The sequence below is a fragment of the Cololabis saira genome, chromosome 11 (genome assembly GCF_033807715.1).
Source record: "Cololabis saira isolate AMF1-May2022 chromosome 11, fColSai1.1, whole genome shotgun sequence".
In the NCBI taxonomy this organism is placed as follows: Eukaryota; Metazoa; Chordata; class Actinopteri; order Beloniformes; family Belonidae; genus Cololabis; species Cololabis saira.
In genome coordinates, this window is record NC_084597.1 from 20,583,272 (window position 1) to 20,604,609 (window position 21,338).

Here is a 21,338-nt window from a genome sequence, read left to right on the forward strand (position 1 = left end):
AGAAATAAGGGACGCCCTGATTTCAGCAGCGCAGGAGCCAAAAGAAAAAAGCCCCCAAACTTCTAACTGAATAAAAATGTGTTTATTTAAAAAAAAAAACAAAATGCTTTGATTTCAAGTTTAAAGTGCTTTAATAGCATTGAACTTGCATGACTGTACAGACAGACAACCATACTAACAACTGAAATAGCCTCCTATGCTACTGTATGTCCACATCAGCCAAGATGTATAATATAGCCTACAGGTGAAGAATATGGTGTAAAAGTTAATTTATTTCAATAATCCAACTAGAATATGGTGTAAAAGTTAATTTATTTCAATAATTCAACTAGAATATGGTGTAAAAGTTAATTTATTTCAATAATTCAACTAGAGTATGGTGTAAAGGTTAATTTATTTCAATAATTCAACTAGAATATGGTGTAAAAGTTAATGAAAATACGGTACAAATCGCGTCCCGTATTAGTTCAATACGGGACGCAACATTTTTTTCTCAAATAAAGGACAATTCCGTATTTTACGGGACGGGTGGCAACCCTACTCAACATCAACGTAGCATATTATATCGTTGGAGATTTATATCAAAGCTAACCTAAAGCTAAAGTGTCTGTGGAAGTCTGGTTGATGTAACGTTGATTGAATGAAAAACAGACTACATTCCACCAGATTCTGGGAATGAAGCAATGCCTTCATCTTGATTGTGATTGGCCAAAAGACTTACAGACTTGTGTGTGCAATTGTTGTGTTCCACCAAAGCTTAGTGGGTTGGGCAGGTACCACACACATGCTATCATCCTCGTGCAGGTTTGAATCCCAACCTGTCACGCTTTACCTTTGTGTTTTCTTCCCTTTCTCTAACCATGTCCTGTCTAGCCGCTTTCAAAATAAAGGCCACTAGAGCCTCAAAAATCCAAGAAAAAAAAGATGTGTAAATCCAAAGCTGATACAGAAGGTGGTAAAAATGCAGCCTATGGGAAACTGAATGCAAGAGATGGTTTTTTTGGTTCAAATCTGGGAAATTTGCTAAAAAGTGACTACATTTAACAACCGTAAAGTCGTGAACCTGTTTGCGTTGTTTTGCTTCGTCTACCTTAGTTCATCCTCATTTCCCATTATTATTTTAATCTGTTTGAAGCCTTTTGTCATCTCCCACGTTTTGGATCTTTTTCCTCAATCCAATCATTGATGTGTGTGTAGAGTTCATCTGCTGAAAGGTCGGAAAAAATAAAGATTGGCACAGAAAGGAAGGGTGCTATTCGTCCCACCAGGCATCGGTTTAACCACCGCCTCCTGATGCATTTGATCTTTGCTGGTTGAAATCATGTACTTGTTTATCTGGATATTCAGGGTGGGGGCTGAGATCCAAAGATCCTATCACAAGTTCCCCACCAAGACGAATGACGACACACCTGATAATGCCAGGTGAGAACCGAAGCGTGTCAGTGACTTCCACTGGGGAAACAAAATCCTCTCTTTATTTCTCCAAAGCTCTGAGTTTCACACAGTAAAGCATCTCCTCTTGGATGTCTTCTCTGGTGTCATGCTCCCAAGTTAACATAAATGAATATTAATCAGGGAACTTAATTATGTGGGTGTGTGTGCCGCATCCTTTGCGGTGATTGTTAGTTAAATTAAAGCCATAAAGTAAAATTAGTCTGGGGCTTTCTCTCGGGGGAGAGAGCCGTCATCTGGGAACTGGAAAGTCGGTGGTTTGATTCCTGGTCTGTCAGTCCAGTTAGTCCTTTAGCAAAACACTGAACCCATCCGTTCCTCTGAAGCTTTCATCTCTATGGACTCACAGCTCTGCATGAACCTAGGATTTAAACAGCCAGCAAGACTAGAAAGGTGCTAAAAACAGTACATAGAGTTCACAAAAAAACCCACAGGAACTTCAGGAACATTGTCCTCAGGACAGATAAGACTCAAATGGAGTTGTTTGGCTATAAAACAACACAACAAAACCTTATCCCAGCCATGGATCACAGCGATAGAGGGATGGAGGGGCCATGAACTCGTGAATTATGAGGGAATATGTGCGACAGCTTGAGTCTGGTTGAAACTGCGTCACATAACAGGACAATGATCACCAACCGCACCAGCGGACCTACACCAGAATGGTTCATAAATACATGGACCGGTCTAAGTCCAGACCTCCACTTGACTGAGAAGCTAAGGTTCCTGCGGATAAAGTTGAGAAACATCAACGACCTAAAGGAGTGGACCAAAACTCCTCCACAATGACGCGAACCACAGACACGGTCAAACAGGGAAGGACTTCTGCAAGCTACTGCTGCTAGCGCCGGATCTGCAAGCTACTGGATCCTCATTTTTGTTAAATACAGTCACAATGTTGATCATCTGAGGTTGGAGGTGTCAAATTTAAAACAGCCAGATGATTGTTTGTTATGTCCTTACATGTAAAAACGTAGAGTTTAAGATTATTTAGTCCCCTTTTCACATGACTGTTCGGATTTTACTTTCCAAAAATGCATCATTGCCTCACAAAGCCTCATCTTTTGGTCTTTATTAATATATTTTACTTTATTGTGTCGTCATGGACCATTTGGTTTAGCAGAGGTGTTCCTTGAATAGAGGTCTCCTCCTCCCCACCGGTACGTTGGTACACCGGATCATCAATGTTCATGCAGTACTGGTTCCTCTCGTGTTGATCTGCTGCAGACCAGCCCTACCCAAGTTTCGTAAATTCAGAATCCTCTCTGTTGCAAGTGAGAGCGCCGGTTCCCTTGGGCGACTGGACCTTGCCGATTTCTTCGAGGGCGCTGGCCAGAGAATCCAGGTCTGAAGAATCCTGGTGCTGGGCTTCCCACAGACTCAGAATCACAGAAGATGGGCTTTCCTGACATGCAAAGTAGCACAGGTTCCTGCAAGCCAGAGGGGGAAAAAAAGAGAACATTTTAATAATACAGTACATCGCATGAAGTGGTTCAGTAATGAAGTGGGTGTGCTGCAGTCATTAAAACAGATGAGCCTGAGCACATTTTTCAAAAGGCAATTATATGCGTTAGCATTAAATATGTTACATGTTTAGGGTTTCAAGAGAGGAGAGGTCAATGTCAGACCAAAACAGACTCCAGTCCATAAATACTAGTTAGGTTTCCTTCTGACTTCATATGACTTGCTGTGAAGCAGCTTTTTAATTTAGGTAAATGTCTGGCGCTTGATTTAAAGAGACTTTTAACTGGGGATGAACTGAAGAGTTTGGAGTTCCTTAAGACGAGCCTAATGTCTTGCTGTAGAACTCACCTGTCTGCGGTACAGCAGCTTTTTAATAAATAAATAATAATGAATAATAATCATCTCCACTTTGCCTTGAAAGTTTTTTCATGGCTGAGCGGCGGGCTCGCGGAGCTCCATCATACATGCAAATGCTTTCTGAATCATGATTTACGTCTTTGGATCTTTCTAAATACAGACTTAGGAAAAGTCTTGTCGTTAATCTCCCAACTGACAAATCCACAGTGGTGCCAACATGCAACTTTTCATTTCAAGAGATCAGCAGCAGGACGGGATGAGTCACACTTTCCAGCAGCTTTTCTGGAAGTTTCAGGTCTTCAACTGATTAAATGTTCACTCAAAATCTAAAACAATTTGATTTGTCTCATGGAAAATGTTGCAGTAAAACTAACTGACGGATTATTGTGTAAAAACAACACTAACTCCTATTTTACCTCTCTGTTGCTGTTGCATCATCTGTCCAACAGAGGGCACTGTTTCACTGCAGTCTTGTTTCTCTTGCTCCCCTCTGACCCCCGCCCCCCTTATGATGATGTTTCCACACATTCAGAGAAATAATTACTAAAATCAGCTTAAGTAGGTGGAGACATTCCTATTACATTGGTGTGCTTTGCTGAGCCGAGAAAGCTCTGAAATTCTTCCCCGTTCCTCAGCTACAGCTTCAGACTTGGTTAAAGTGAAATTCCTTAAATAGCATAGTTTCTGGATAACTTTTCTTTTTTTCCCTCCTCCCCTCATGCTTTTCCAGCTGGCAAGAAGGGGAAAGCATCCTCTCCGTCAGATCTTGAGCTGACTGCACAGATCTGAGTCTTGTTGTAGCTGTAAGCACTTGATTATTGACTTCTCGTCTGAAGCACAAATAGAGATCAACCCCGTTCTCCAAATAAATAAAATCCTCCCACACCTACACAAATACTGACCTGGCACAGCCTCCTGACAGTTAAGCAGAGATTGGAGCATATGCAGAAAAGCTGCTAATGAGAAGTGCAAACATGGACGCATTTTCTTGCCAGAAGCTGGACAGTCAGCAGTCAGAGATTTTCCTCTGGATTGTTTTGTTTTATTTTGCAAAATAAGGCAACTTATCTGCAGTTACAGTATTCGGACAGGGCTGAAGTGTTCCCGGTCCTCATCCTCTGTGCATGTGTTTTTAGATCTATAATGAAATCAGCAGCGTGGCATGAAACTGAAGGCTGGCTACTGATGGAAGATAAAGCCTGACACAGTTCCTGAATCCCAGATTGAAAGCATTATTTAAACTGGAGACCATGTGTTTTTTCACAGCGGGGCACGTACGCAAGATTGTCCCTCCGTTTTTTCCAAACAACACACGCCGGCCTGTCCGTTCATAGATGACTCAGCTGTATGTAAATAGCTGCTGAAGACTGAGATTTGGTTGCTGCAACACAGACCTGTCTATGTGGAGCTTTCGAGCCAGGAGCCGCCAGTCCTTCCCGTTGGCATTATCGGCATCAAAGGTGGCGCTGATCCGCTGACGGATGGACGGGGGGATCTTGAAGGCTCTTGACCCTGTCTGCGATGTGATGGTACAGTCTGACTGAGTGAAAAACGGGACCACTGCCTTTTCATTCTTAGAGCGAGAGAGAGAAAGATGTCAGACAATTCATGCTGCAGCCCAAAATGTTTACAGGCTTTGCATAGAAGACATTTAGTTGTGAAGGGCCCCACGACAGGCTCATTAACCAAGCTGTTGAATCACATCAAGACTGCCCATTCCGTACCTCCACGACAGACGTATAGATCTGGAGGATGTGCTCCTCTCCTGTGACCTGCCGGATGCTGATCTTGCAGGAGAGCTGAGACGGGGAGTGGCTGTATCGCTCCAAAGAGAAGGCACACTGCAGGGGACGCTGGTTACCGGCCCACACCTGAGAAAAGGAGAACTCCTGCAGAGGGAGGACAGATGGAGGGCGGACGGGATGAACGTGATGATGAAAGGATTAGGCTACGGAAACTGAAAACCCATTAAATTCCTGCTGAAGACATTTGTTATTTCCATTTTTTCCTTTTTGGAAACCTGCTTTGCAACCCACTTTGCTCTTTTACATGCTTAATTAAGAGTGAATAAATGGCTTCGTTATCCAATCAATGATGCTGCCTAATCAACAACTTTAACTAAGAAGAAAACTGGCAGGTGTTGGAGCCCTCAGGTGCTGTTGTTTACTCTGCAAAGCTTGATGGAGAAAATAACCGATAAAAAACAAGCTTTAGAGGTGAGAGGTCTCAGAAAAGTCATGCATCAAACACGATACAGCTGTAGGATCCAAACCTGCTCGCGGACTAAGGTTAAGGTACCGGACCCCCCACACATAAAAAAGATTCTAAAATACGTGCATTCAATAGATTTTTCTTGTTACAAATGTAAAAGAGTCTTTTTTTCAGAATACGTCTGTTTTTAAAAACCTCTTGCACTTCCCCCTCCTCCAGCTACCTGAACATTTCATGCTTTCCTGATGCCAAAGAAAAGCTCGACACCAAATAATTTCAGTTCCATGTGATTCAGTTGTACCGTCATGTTCAATGTTGTTATTCGTGTAATTATTACCCTCTCTTTATATACTTTTTTTTTGTGGGAAAAAGATAAAAGAATATGTTTATAGTGCATTTTACTATTAGTACAAACTCATGTCACTTTTCAGCGAAATAAGCTGTTTCATGTGTTTATCATGTACTGAAGAGCATCTTCTCAACTGAACATCTTTGGTGGAGCGCAACAATGTTGCTAAACTGTTTAGCAACTACTTAGTAAGCGACATAACGTTAAGTTAAAAGCATATGTCGTTAGAAACAAACTTTAAGACTAATCCTGGCGTCCGTTGAAGTTTGATTCAAGTAATCAAACGCATCATGAAATAATTGCCTCGAGTTCCCCAAATAATGCGAACAAACACCCATGTGTGATCAAAGATCGGCTATTGAGAAAATGCTCTTTGCTACATGATTCACATGATTGAGATTTTGATTTAAAAAAGCCAACGTTACTGAACAAGACAGGTTTAGAGGCATGTTTTAAGCATGCACAAACTCAATATTTTTTCAGAGCGCTATTATCTATTGAACAAAAATGAAGACAAAAATCAAGTGGCCAATACTAAGTACCCTGTGGTTGAATATCTTGTAGTTCTTTATCAGTCTCTCACATCTTTGAGGAGGAATTCTGTCACATTTTTCTTTACAATCTTGAGATTTTTGGACTTGAGCTCATGTACAGATCCTTAAAGGTCCCACCATCACCATAAAGGTGTTCTGTTCCAGGAAGCTTCAGCTTTCAGATAGTTGGCCTCACTTTTGCCTTTATTTTGGTACACGAAAAATGTCACAGGGAAACAGCCATGTATTGTTGTTTGGCTGAGGTTGTTTTTGTCTAATACTAAGACCCGGTTTGATGAGATGTATCTTATGGGCTCAAAAAAGGGAATACAACATTTTTGTACGTGACTGTATGGCACCGATTCAAAATATGGGGCATAAGCATCATCTTTGAAGAAATAATAGTAATAATTAGTAATAATAGAAACAGACGATGCAAAAATCCATCTCTCAAGCTCATTTTACAAAAGACTTACAGTAGATTTATAAACTTATTTTTAACTCTAGATTCCTTCTATGAGGCATATAGTAAAATCTCAATCTTTATTTGAGTTTCTCTAACATCACCGTGGATATAGGACAAATGTTGCATCAATTTTGTGCAGTTTACACTACATTCTCCCCAAATGATGTAGGTGAAAAACGCAAAGTAAATACACGGACCAAATGCAGTCTGAAACATCTTTTTCAGCCTCCATTACCTTTGCTGTGTGACCCAGACAGCGGAGCAGTGAACAGGTCAAAACATTGTTTTACAGATGAATCACCTGCTCTTCAGATCCAGCAGACATGAGCACAGCCACTTATAAAAGCCTGCGTTCAATGAGAGCAGCATCATCATCCTGGTAAGACTGTCTCTCTTTCAGAAATCCTGGTTGGTATTCTGAAGGCACTATAGCGTGCTAATTCTACTAATAGGATGTCGCTGGTGGGATAAACATCACAGGGCAGAGCAGAACAAGTAGCATGCAGACCCTGCAGACCCCTAGGAAGATAACGATGATGTGCGTGTGTGTGTTCAAGCCCGGTAGTCATAATTAGGTTCGTGATGTTGTATGTGTGGATGAGATAGCTTGCTTTAGTGATCTCCTGCTGTGCCCTTGCTGCTGCCCTTTAGCTTTGATGGGGCCAACAAGTAAAAAAAAAAAGAAAGAAAGTTAAACTGATGGAGAGAGACAGCAGGAGGTGTGAGGGGAGAGAAGAAGATGAAGGTGCACGGATTCTCTGTGGGTGCATGACCGTGACAAAGCCGAGTGCGATTGAAATTAGACGGACTTGCAGTGAACGCACTTGCTGCTCTAACCAGCGTTAAACTCGCAAAGGCCTCCTACCTGGCAGGTGGTGAAAGGCTTGATGCTCCAGAGCAACTGTGGGACGTCCTGGATGGACACCTGGAGGCTGAAAGTGTTCCCCCTAAACAGCATCATTTTGGGCTCTTCCAGGAGTCGTCCCCCCCTGCTGCGCTCCCCCACAGCCACCTCCTGAGAAAAAAAAGGGGCTATTAATATATATATATATATATATCATCCTCTTTGTCTCTTAAAACAACTCTCTTTTGGTTCAGATTGTTGATTGGACGAAATAAGAAGTATGAACAAAATTGTGAATAAAATGAATGACGAGCATTCATGAGTGATTACTGAAATCTAAAGTAGCAAACTTTTAGGACACCGGATATGCAGAAAGGTGCGTCGGAGGAGGAAAGCTGCAGACAATTTAAAAAGAAAACTCCCACACACCTTCTTCTCACCAGACTAGTGTTTTATGATTACTGAAATCTAAAAATTAGATTAGAATAATCTAAGGAGCAAAATATGTGTAAGAGTTAGAATGAAAATTCAGCCCAAGCATGGGAATTCATACTTACCTTAAAAAAGTCCAACTGCTCTTACATTTACAGCACACAGCAAGAATGCAACATATTTAACATTTTCTTGACAAATCAATTTAATTTGTTAATATAAAACACAAACCAATCCCTTCCAGTTGTCTATTGTTTTTTTCGTTTTAATCACACTTGCATGCATTATTATGCATTATTATCAAACACATTTGAATATCTGACAAAGGTAACCAAAATAAATACAAAATGCAGTTTTTTAACGATGTTTTCATTAATCATTATCAACCTGACCCTGTGTTAGAAAGAGAAAAGAAGCAGTAAACTTACTCACAATGCCCTGATTTAAAGAAACCCAAGAACTGCTGAGAAACAAAGTCAGTGACGTCTCTAAGTGTGGAAAGGGTGACAAAGTCGCTTCTAAGGCTTTCTAAAGCTTTGGGACTCTGGGGAATCACAGTGAGACTCGTTATCTACAAATGGAGAAAACATTGAGCAATTATCAACTTTCCCAAGAGTGGCCGGCTGACCAAAATGACTCATCAAGGAAGTCACCAAAGAGCCCAGAACAACATCTACAGCCCTGCAGGCCTACCTTGTCTCCGTTAAGGTAAGTATTCGTGATTCAGCAATAAAAAAAGTCTGGGACATGCCCAAGACTTTTGGGAAGATACAAATACAGAGACAAAGGTGGATCGCTTTGGAAGATGTGTGTTCCGAATGGACAGGGAGGGAAACTGATGGGGAACTGTCAGTCGCTCGTTGACACAACTCAAAGATGCTCTGCAACAAGCCATCTCCAACTGCCGACAGGTGGCACATCCCATATTTGGAGCCTCATTTGAGCCAATGAGAGAGCAAGGACTTGGGTAATGTCACGGTGAGGACAAGAGTTCAGCAAAACGAGGATGCGACACTGTAAAACATTCCCAAAACACAACGCACAATACCTCAGCCTGAGTAGGTGTCAACTTCCCTTTAAATCATCATTTAACAAGCAGACCTTTAACAAAAATTGAGGAGGCGTTTAAAAACGTCTGAAAGAGTCCTTCATCATTCCTATACTTTAAGTTTGTTTGATTAGATACCGTATTCTCATCTGGGTTACCAGTCCAGCATCCCCTTTCATTTACAAGCAAACAGCAGAGCGTGAATGAAGATGAATAATTGAATAATAAGAATAAGTAAATCAAAAAGTAGCCCACTGTGCATTAGGGAGCATGGAAAAATAACACTTTACGGCACATTTTCTGCATTTATCTACAATACATTTCATTCTTCTGGAAAGAGTCAATATTTTAGAGAAAATTTATGAAAAAAAAAAAGATTTTTTAAGGCAGCTCATGTTATTTTAAGACGAATGAAACATCCTTACATGTGCACTGTGGTGTTCAGGTTAGCTCTTAGGCTTTTATCTTGTGCGCACAAATTAACTAAAACATATCAACAGAATAATTAAAAAGAACCAAAATATGCACATACCATGTGTGATAAATAATTTAAATGTGCACACCAAGAAACTGCAGATGAACTACAGTTTCTTCCTTCCTTTAGGGACCTCTTACATTTATTTCTTTTTTATACAAATATCTTCTTCACACATTGTTTAGGCTACTTTTCGGCATGAAAGAAAACATGGGAAGCTGTCACAGACGGCTCTTTTTTGGGTTTCAGCTAAAGGAACATTCCAGTTAATACAGCCTTCGGTCTATTAGATGTCTAAACCTCCGTAGGGGATCAAACAAACGATGTAATCTTAGATTTGGACGTTTATGAAAAAAAACCTTTCCATCTGAGACATGTCCACGTAGTTGTTGCATTACCCACAGAGTTCATGGTCTCTGCTTCCAACACGTGAACTATCCTCCTCTCACGGTAGTTTAACACGCAACCTGTCTGGACTTTTGACACGATTGCAAAGTCCCCGACAAGTTTGGACTGTTAACCGTCCAATATGAGACGTAGGGTAGGGTTACTTTTATTATACACTCTGTGCACCGTGACCGCTATGAGTTGTTTATGCTAGTCTCCCCGTACATGAGAGGATGCTGCAGCTATTGATACATCACTTTTAGTGTTTCAGACTGATTTGAGTGTTTTTCAGACGTGTCAAGGTGAATAAAAGGGATGCTCTCTTTCATGCAGTGATGCCATTGTGTGACATTGCAACGACAGCATTTGTGATATAACAACGCAACTAAACTTCCCATTTCTTCTCTTGAAATGTTTTTCCAGGTTTTAAAAGTATCTGCCCTCCGAAGATGTTTGGATGGACTTTTATTTATTTCTTTTTTAAAAGCTCCACAGACCTGGGGGACTCACTTGGCCCGTTTAAACTAACGCTGTTGTTACCACGGTGGTGTTTCAGGTTGGCAACCAGGTTTGCAAAAGTATTTATATAGTGCACTACACTGTTTTAAAATAAAAAAAAAGGAAATCTTTTTTTTGTCAGCAGTTTCCAAACAATCTGACCAAGTGAATCTAAATTTTATGGGAAAAAAAGCATAAAGGTATTAGTGTAATATAGAGTCAGCCGTTCCCCCTCCACCAATTAAATGTGTTTATCTCTGCTGTTAAAGGAGCTTGAGGCTCCTTTTAAGAAATGAGACTCTCTAGCGCCACCATTCACCACGACGGCCGTTGGGGGTACTGCAGCCAACAGTGAAGCCGGCACGGGAGAACGGGGAGAACGCACATGCAGCGTCATGTGACGTCACATCCGCAGCCCAGCACGGGAAATTCGGGACCGAATTGCAGCACATTTTGCAGCACACAGCCTGTTCAAGGCAACGGAGAGATACGCTAGAGCAGTGTTTCTCAATCCTGGCCCTCGAGTACCACTGTCCTGCATGTTTTAGATGCTACCCTGCTTCAGCACACCGTGATACAAGTACCTGTGTCATCAACAGAACTGTGCAGACCTTGGTGACAAGCTAATTAGGACCTTTAATTAGAATCAGGTGTGTTGGTGCAGGGAAACATCTAAAACATGCAGGACAGTGGTACTCGAGGACCAGGATTGAGAAGCACTGCACTAGAGGACTCATTCTTTTGGGTTTGGAACGCTTCATCTGACATTATTACTAGAAAACTTAAAATGTATACGGATTTTTTTCATAAATCTTGCCACAATCCGGCCTCAAGCTCCTTTAAGGTGGACATTTTAACAACTGGGTCCATGGAGGTTGGACTTGCCCCTAGTAGTCATTCGAGGAACTCCACTTCCCAGCTCACTTCAGATAAAACCTGGATGTGCCCCCTTGGGTTTTTGTGTTTTCCATGCACCAGAATGAATAAACAAACAAATTTGGATTTATAAGAGCTGTGACTTATTTTATTCTATTTTTATTTACCAAATAGCATAATTTATAGGATTGTGGCTGATTTAGATATACAACAGTTACAAATAAAACAACAAAAAACATTCAAACTAAACACTGCTGTGAACACACTTTTCTTTTTTTACTTTATTTTTCCAGCGGGATGGAGGGGGGGGTGCTGTGTTGTTGGGTGTGCTTGCACGTGTTAATCTATACTGTACTTGCAAGTTTGTGCTCACGTTTTCTTTATCTCGGATTTGCAGGAAAAGCTGGGGAAACAGGGACAATGCAAACAGCACAGGCCGTCTTGTACCAGATCGATTTTCAGGCTCACATGGGAAATTATTTGTCACATGAAGCACAAAAGGAAAAAAATAAAACAAAGAAAAAAAAGAACAAATGAACAAATAACCATGTCTGACTGATGGAGAGGTGGAGTGAGTTGGCTCTTGGCACCTACATCCAATCTCTCATTGTTCACTTGCAATTCTGCTCTCAAATGAAGCCAAAGCTGAAGCCCGACTCGAGGCTGCAAGAAGCCACCTCTCAGCACTACTTCAGAAAACATGGATGTGAATGTATGTTCAATTTAAATTGAAAAATTACTTTTGTGAAATGAGTTTCCTATGGCCTCAGAGCCTTTCCAACAAACATAACTACTGCTCCCTTTTGGACTGTCTCGTTGTAATAGATGCACAAAACTTGTCACATGGAATGCTACGCAGACAAAAACCAAAAACCAAGAACTTTAATTAACAGAGGGCAAATTAAACGACGGAAAGAAAGGGCAGAGAAGGAACCTCGGAGCATCTGTTGTCTTGATAATTAAAAGTCCCTCTTTTTCTCCCCACCATTGAGCATCTCCCAGTGGCATTGCTTCAGTGAAGCACTACAAATTCAAGCATCCATTCTTCCAGGCAAATCACAAGCCACACGGGCCCACACTAAAGAGTGTCACCAGCGTTTGATGGACTCTTGTAAAGATTTCCGTACATATTTGTGAGTAAAAGCGTCAATGCGGGTGATTATCATCACCCAACAGCAAGACAGTTCCACGGGTGGTGGAAAAGCCCTCCACCTCTGCTAGGGACCACATGAGGTCAGGTGTAATGTGGCCCGGGTCCTTACGGTGTAGTGGCATGATAAAGAAAAGTTAGTTGTTCAGTAGGGGTGTAACGATACAGTAATCTCATGATACGGTACGATACACGATATTGAGGTCACGATTACGATACGATATTATAGCAGTATTTTTTTAACAACCTTGCATGAGGAACATATGACTGGAAAAATTGTCTTTTATTTGAAAGACACAAAATACAAAACAATGCTGTGTGTTTGCCCTATTGTTACAGTTTGTAATGCTTTATAACTGTTTAAGTTTTAAAGAGAAAGTCAGGCCAACCATTTTCCACAAACTGAACTAAAAGTAATTGTCAGGTTTGCATTATGCATCTTCAGTTTCATACAAGTACAAATATTTAGCCACAAACTGAATAGTTTCTCTCATGTATGATTTGACTTTTTTCTTTCTAATTTAACAACTAAAATTAAATAAATAAATAAAAGTAAATAAATACATTTTTACATCATAAAAAAGATTCATGGTCACCTAATAAGTGTAAGAGGAGATTTATTTTTGTTAAGAAGTTTATTTTGGTAATTCAGGGTTCATTATTTTATAAATATATTCTTTATATTCTGATGTAAATCAGGGACTATAATGACACTAGTCAGTTTATCTGTAGTTGTTAATATGTTTTAGATTGGGCGGAGTGATACAGCACTAGGTGCTGTGTTGGTGCTCTAAAATCCTACGCTGTTGAGCGGACATTAAAGTACACTGGAACTCAGCAGAAGTTGCCTCCGTGTTTATCCTACTCACGACCAGAAAAAGGTTTAATTTAATAAGGTAAGGCTTAACTCTACACCAGCCTTACATAAGTAAAAGTTAAGAGCTCAAAACGGGACCGTAAAACGGGACTAGTTTCTTCTGAGCGGAGTAAGATTTTGGTCCGCAGGTCGGATGCGCGTTTCTAGTCAACACAATAGATTAATATTAATAACCCAATATCGCGATACAGTTTGTCACCTCCACGACACGTATTGTGACGTTTTTGTATCGCAAAATTTCGTGGCACGATATATTGTTACACCACTATTGTTCAGGGAAGAAGAGCACTCAGTGTGTTGCTGGTTTGAACATAAGGCGGAAGACCCTGTTCTTTTTTCTCCATTTCTAATGTTTAAAGTGTGAGAGAAAAACAGCATTTAATGAACATAATGAGACAGGATTTAATTGTTGCACAAATTGCTCGTTAATGATGTCGTCTTGGTACCTGAAATGCGTGGGGTGTGTCGTCCACACAGTACACCCTCATGGTGAAGCCCAAAGCGTTGCCGACGTCTGGGCTGCCAAACACGGCCAGTCTCAGCCGCTTGGCTGCCTCCTGGTTAAGAGGCTCCCCCACCAGCACGTAGCAACCCGGCTGGCCCAGCAGCACATGGCACCTCTGGGCCTCCAGTAGACAGTAGCACGATGTGCTCTCTTCGTCTACAGATAGTACTTCCTTTGGAGGGAGAGAGACTAAATGTAGTTATAAAGCATTGAACACAACAGCAGCTGTTCAACCGGGGTCTTGCAAGTTAATCATGAGAACATTTTAATATTGGATTTTGGTTAGATTGAGGATTTTTTTCAATGCTTATTATGATTACATGATCATTACCATTTAAAAGGTACCACCAGGACTTCACTTACAGGAAGAAAACAAGGCCTGTTTTTGAGGTTCCTGCTTAAAAATGATCCAATTTCAAATTAGTACGTCTCAGCAACTACACTGTGTATTTGAATATGTTTAGCAACAAAATACAGGTAGATTATTACGACGGAGTATTAGGGCCAAACTAAGACAAAAGAAAATTGGAAATTACGAGAATAAAGTCATAATATAATGAGAATAAAGTCGTAAAATTACGAGAATAAAGTCATAATGTTGCGAGAATAAAGTGGTAATAGAATAAAGTCGTAATATTATGAGAATAATGTTGTAATATTATGAGAATAAAGTCATAATATTACGAGAATAAAGTCGTAACATTACGAGAATAAAGTCGTAACATTACGAGAATAAAGTCATAATATTACGAGAATAAAGTCGTAATATTATGAGAATAAAGTCGTAATATTATGAGAATAAAGTCGTAATATTACGAGAATAAAGTCGTAATATTACGAGAATAAAGTCGTAACATTACAAAAATAAAGTGGTAATTTATGAGAATAAAGTTGTAATATTACGAGAATAAAGTGGTAATTTATGAGAATAAAGTGTTAATTTGTGAGAATAAAGTCGTAATATTACAAGAATAAAGTGTTAATTTATGAGAACTCTAACAGGAAGAGCATCTTCTACCTGTGTTAAAATGAGGAATATTGAGCATCTTGTGAAGTTATATTTATATATTTATAATATATTTAATATTACGACTTTATTCTTGTAATGTTACGACTTTATTCTCAAAATATTATGACTTTATTCTCGTAATATTACGACTTTATTCTCGTAATATTACGACTTTATTTTCGTAATTTCCATTTTTTTTGTCTTAGTTTGGCCCTAATACTCCGTCGTAGATTATACTATATGTGTAAAGCTATGTATATTTAGTGTACATATTACCAAGCTGAAACAAATGAAGATGGAACACAGGAAAATAAAGTATCTCTGCCGGACAAAATATTTGACTTTTACACTTCACAATCAATTGGATTCATGTAGTAAAACTAACAAAACTTTAGAAATCAATTCTACTGTTAATTGGACTAACTGCTTCTTCAATTTTGCAACAAACAATTTTAAGCTTTATGGGGGGTGGGGTGGAGCTAATGGTATAACATCATTTAACCCATGTGTAAAAGATTAAGCCAAAAATTATATTTGAACCGTAACAAAAAAAAGACTGTGGGGGGGGGGGGGGGGGGCACATAATAGGCAAAGAAAACAGCCTATTTAGCCATGTGTATAACCAGTTCATTAATGCCAAACATTACCAGCCTCAAGGAGACATATTATGATAAGAACAACTAATAGTTTTCTTTAGACCTTATATTTGAACCCGAGTTGACGAGTAAACCAAAAACTAACAAATATATTTGTCACTTTGGGTTGATCAAGTCTGAAAATAGTCGTTTTGGGAGTCGATTTAAAAAGACACACCCTTTTTGGGGGGGTGGGATGTAGCCGAGTGTCTGAACCCATCCCTAAAACCAGCAGCTGTGAACAGAGCTGTAAAAGCAGAGCCGAAGAGGGAGCTTTCCTACCCTATCACTGAAAAGAAAAAAAAAAAGTTTAGTTTAAAAGTTTACCCATGTTTAATGGATGTTTTGAGAATATTATACAGACAATAACTAGGAAAGCGTTCAGGAAAGTTGAGACGAGGAGATGTGTGAAGCTGAACAAGCACCAAATGAACAATGACATCTCCCTAAACAGATGGCCATACTGTAACACAACAACACTGATTAGTGGAGTGCAGTTGGATCCAATCTTGTGCTAAATTCTCCCCTGTATCCCCCTTTGAATCATAACTGTGACCCAGCAGCCCCCTCTGCATATGGCCCCAGCTGAGGCATGTAAAGCAATGCAGAGTAATTTAGTGGGCCACAGCTTCTTAAATCTTCCCCATTAGCGCTGCAGCATACATGACGGATCACCGTGATAGAGCTCAGGCAGCTGGGGGAGAAATGATAGAGTCAAACAAGTGTGAAACAAAGTGCAGGCCTAAATGGGAATGCTGCTGAGAGGCAGATGGGGTGAAAGAGAGGAAGGGGGGGCAAAGTAAAAAGAGGAAGACGGATTGGCAGAGAGACCTCAATCTCCCTTTCTATCACTAATTCCAGAGATTAGGTTTTGAGTAAGCATCCTTCCTGAGATAAAGGCCTCATTATTTCTCAGCAACAAAGATGGGCCGCAGCGTTACATTCGGAAAATATCTTCCCTCCATAAACCTCTTCCCATCTTTCGAGCTCCTACTTGGTGACTTTCTCCCCTTTTCTCTCCTCTCTGTTGGTATATAGCTCCCATCAGCAATCTGCATTTTGAAAGCTCCCCTTTGTGCAACACGTCTGCTGGTAAATTAGAATTAAATGTCACACAGAGTAAAAGGGCTAGGCTGGTAGGGAGTCACAGAGCCCCAAGTTCAAGCAAACTCAAGCAAACTCTGCCTCTGTGGGCTGCCTTTCACACGATGAGGTCCCTAAAGCTTTTTGATGAGGTTAGTTAAACATTAAAAGAGCATCTTAGATGCGTCTGCTCTACCGAGAAGCGGGAGAAAATGAAAACAGCGTGTGCAGAGAGAACGCAGGTGTCTGAGTGCTCCTCTGTTGAAGGTGTTATCTTACCGAGAGTGCAGGGCAGGGTGTGAGAATAAAAATGAAAAAAAAAAAAGATTTTTGCAGCAACAGAGATGACACCATAATGCCTTTAGAGAAGTCATTAATTTTTATCAATTTCTGCCTTCAGAGCAAGCCATCAGGCAAGTGAGAGCTCTTTTAGTGTTTTTTGAAATTTAATTCAGCTATTTTAGGCTTTTAGGCTTCTTTTTTTCCATAAAAACTGCAGATGAACTACAATGGCAAGAAAAAAAACATGTAAACTCCTGGAAATCTGGAATTCAGTGGGTTTTTTGTATTAAATTGCACAAAATGTGAGCAGATCTTCATCTCAGTCACAATAAAAAACAAACAAGGGTTTCAGCTGATAACGCACCAACAATCATAGAGTCAACGGACCCAGGGAACCTTCACAGAGCTGGAGGAAGATGTGAGTGAGTCAATAGCTGGTTGAAACTCCTTGGGCAGCAATAACCTCAAGCGAGTAATCCCACAATCCCTGGGTCAGACCTGCAAAATGTCCAGGAGGAATATTTTACCATTCCTAGATGCAGCAGGAGTCTATCTCTCTGAAGGTCATTCCACAGCATCTCTACGGCATGAAGGTCTGGGCTCTAACTGGACCACTCCAAAAGGTGGATTTTCCTACTCTGAGGCCATCCTGTGCTTGAATAACATCAATGATTGCGATCATCACCTTGCTGCATCACTCAGGTTCGACTGTGGAAAAGCCAAAGCGAAATGAATCCCCAGATTTTCCCGCTTGGTACAGACCCTGAGATAGCAGGGGGAAAAAGTCCAACATAAAACGCTCCCACCAGCATACGTGTGGGATAATGTTTCACTGGTGCGTAACTGGGCCCCTTTAGCCGCTTTTGCACTAGGACTTACTTGGCCCGACTCGGCTCGGCGCGGCTTTACACGGTTCCACACGTGTGTTTTCGCACTGCCAGGGGAGAAGCGGGCAGGTTTGGGTGAAGCTGCTGTGACGTCGATTGCGCAACACCTTTGTTCATGTCGGCGCTGATCAGAAATCAGCTGGAGCCGGGAGCGGCTGAGAGTAAAACAGCCCGTCTACATCGCTTTTTTAAATTTTTCTCGACAGCCACCAGGTTTATGAACATCTGCACCTCAGAGTTGGATCACCAAACAGACGTTTTGCGCTTCATAATAAAATCGCTGCGAGCCGCGGGTCGCTCTCGCGCTGACTCCCGCTTCCTGATCTCGTCTGACGGCCCCGCCCCCCGACCAATCAGAGGCGCGGAGGGTGGTGACGTCCCCGCCCCCCGACCAATCACTGGCGCGGAGGGTGGTGACGTCCCCGCCCCCCGACCAATCACTGGCGCGGAGGGTGGTGACGTCAGAAATAGTCCCTGCTCAGTCCGCAAAGAACCTCACTGAAATGGTTACAGAAAAAAGTACCGACTTGGAGCGGCTCTACACGTCTCAGCCCTAGTGCGAAAGCGCAAAACGGGTAGAACCGAGCTGAGGTGGTACCAGTGCAAAAGCGGCATTTGTTTCATCACATCAGTCTGCAAAACATATGCCCAGCCAGCGTGCCCTTTGGCAACACTACTGGGAATATGGTTGTAGCAATGGTTTTGCTCTGCCATGCACACCAATGACTTCTGTTCAGCAGACTCATGAGCTGAGATATTTGGCAGTTCCAGCGATGTCTTCAATCCTTAAACTCTAACTACTTCTTTTTAACCTCACTGGAGGATTCTGCGTTGTGCCTCTGTAGGGGTCTTGGCTTGATGTCTGTTTCTTAGAGTAGCCATATTACTAGACTTTGTTTGGTCCAACAATTGGACTGATGCCTCAACACTTTGAGATGACTTTGAATCCTTGTCACCTGCTCTAGATCATTTGTCTACAGAGATGTCCTGCCTGTTATCTTTGCTATGAAAAGCAAACCAATAATGTTTATACGTCAAGCTCTTAACCACTTATTTCAGGAACTGAGTTTGAGGTTTCCAAACTACAACCTCAAATCAACTTTCCCTGATCCTTGTAGTCTTTGGGTTCATTTATTTTCTCCTCCAGCACTGTTAAGGATTAATGGGTTTGTCTCACAAGAGAGGCCAGAATGATCATCTAACCAGGGTTCATAGATATTTGAATTTGGTTTGACATATGTTTTGGACCCAAAACATCATCAGGTATGAGCTTGAGAGACAAGATTTTGTGCAGAACCATAATTCTGAGTTCAGCTCAGTACCTGCAGGACAAAACCAGGTGATCAAAACAAAAAGAAAAGATTCCCATAAAAATGAGTTGCATTGGTATTCCAGCTGTGCTTCAACTGTTGTTTTCATAGCGTCCTGCACAGACGCTACGACACACAACCTCAACCTCTGATGTCCTGCTGAGGTCAGGCGGAAGCGGCTCACCTCCCACTTGTTGTTCTGGACTTGTCTCTTTAACCGGATCGTCCAGTTGTCGGCAGCAATCTCCGCGCAGTGTGCGATGGTCATGGCTAAAGGGCAGGACAGGTCGAGGCCCGGCGGGCCGTACGTGACTGCAGGGCTCAGAAAGATCTCTGACTCATCCTCAGACAGAGTGCTGTGCAGACAGAGAGGTCACATTCATTTGTTGAAATGACCAAATTAAACACATTTTATTATTTCAAAAGCAATGAAGATGAATCACTGTGTATGAAATGTTCAGAGTGAAACCCTCACCAATGAACAAAGTAAACTCAAAACCTTGGACGCTCTTAATGAATCAGTCTCTGACAAGCTGACGCACAGACACACAGATAGAGGAAGATTAAAGCACCAAGACTAATGGACAGTGAAGCTGGGGAGGACAGGCTTTAGCGCAGAGCGTGTAAGCTCCACCGGTCGATGGGGCTTACGGAGCCCGCTCCGGCCAACCAGGTGACAGATTAGCCAGGCCAAGCCGCTCTTGGCCAGGGGCCTGAACTTGGCTGGAAGCCTCGAAGACAGAGCGCAATCGATGGGACCACCATCAGTCATGCAGCTGGCCCGGCCAGATACCTCACATGCGCAGAACACGATATTGCTGCTGTTGTCACTGCTGCAGTGTGGACGTTTCTCAGCAGCATTAATATGACTGCAGCAGGGACAGACCCCTGTGTGCGTGTGTGCGTGTGTGTGTGTGGACAGACTCAGAAATACACACAAACAGGGGTGAGAATGACTTAAACACAGAAGGTGTAGTTTTTATTGGTCACATTGCTCATGTTGACACAAACACGCCTGACCTCAAACGGTTACAGAGCGCCGTGGGCTCACGACGACGTCGCCTATCCATTTAGTTTCATTTATTCTGCCAGGTTTATGATACCATTTAAAAAAAAAGACATAAAAAAAAATGGAAACGGAAATAATCTTGATGAGGGATGATGGTGATCTCGGAAAAAAGAACAAAAACATCAACACATGTTCAATTTGACAAAATTTTAGGATGTTTAACTCAGATGGAAATAACAAAAAACAGAAAATCCGGGAGTGTAGCATTTAAGTAGCTAAAATGCCTCATTTATACACAGCTGCACTCTGCTGAAGCATCCAAAGGAGCTCTTCTATAACGTTGGATATTAAAGCGTTCAAAACTGGAGGGAGCGCTCCTGCATATGTCAAGCAGCGGTTTCCAGCATTTTGTGGCTCGAGAGGGAGCTGCATAAAACCTGCTTCATTTTTATTAGCTTTCTGTCTCAAAAAAGACACTGTAAAGAAACACACCACCCTGGCAAGTGTTGGGTATTAACATGTGACAAGTTGGTAATAAAATAAAGCACTGTCAGCAGTTTTCATGGGAACTATTTCTTTGATAGAAAGCGCTGTCACACTACAGCTGTTCACATCATGTTCTGTGGTTTAAACTCAGAGTAGCAGAAGCAGGGTCCTTTCTTTCTTTCTCTCTTTCTTCTCCTTTTGTGAGAACCACAAACTGAACTATATTCACCCCCAGCAAAATAGTGTCCTCCTTGATAAGGACTGGAACTCATAAGCTAAGCATTATAGCTTCAGTTCTGGTTGGGAGAACAAACAATGACAATAAACATTGTGATAAATAAATAAATAAAAGAAAGGTCATGTGGGGCCTTTCTGCAAACAAACAGTAAAAGGGGTGTGAGCTGCTGAACTATTAACTGCATCCGTAACCAACAATGTGCAGTGTTTGTTCTCATAAACATCATCAGAAATGCTTGATAGTCAACTTTAACCTTAGCTCACCGGCAGTCTGGTAATTACCGACGTCACAGCAGAAGCACGGAGCTAATTAATACAAAAGTGAAGCTACATGGCTAAAGTGCTGCCTGAATGGGAGCATTTTTCACGTTTTCTTGGTTGGTGTTTTAGACAGCAGGGGGCCTCATGTACGAAGAGTGCGGCGCACAAAAAATGTGCGTACGCTACTTTCTTACCTCACAGTCGGATGTTCAAAA

At 41.4% G+C, this 21,338-nt stretch overlaps 1 protein-coding gene across 1 annotated transcript in view; it reads right to left on the bottom strand.

Moving 5' to 3' along the window:
• Positions 1-424: 424 nt before the first annotated feature.
• The window catches only part of LOC133454617 (netrin receptor UNC5D-like), a 288,872-nt gene continuing 267,958 nt past the window's right edge, over positions 425-21,338 (bottom strand). Inside the window, exons 13-18 of the mRNA XM_061733339.1 lie at positions 19,315-19,486; positions 13,866-14,096; positions 7,698-7,847; positions 4,998-5,162; positions 4,668-4,846; positions 425-2,882 (exon numbers count right to left, since the gene is read on the bottom strand). Of these exons, the coding sequence (XP_061589323.1) occupies positions 2,687-2,882; positions 4,668-4,846; positions 4,998-5,162; positions 7,698-7,847; positions 13,866-14,096; positions 19,315-19,486 (1,093 nt within the window). The 3' untranslated portion in view covers positions 425-2,686. The remainder of the gene's footprint in view (positions 2,883-4,667; positions 4,847-4,997; positions 5,163-7,697; positions 7,848-13,865; positions 14,097-19,314; positions 19,487-21,338) is intronic.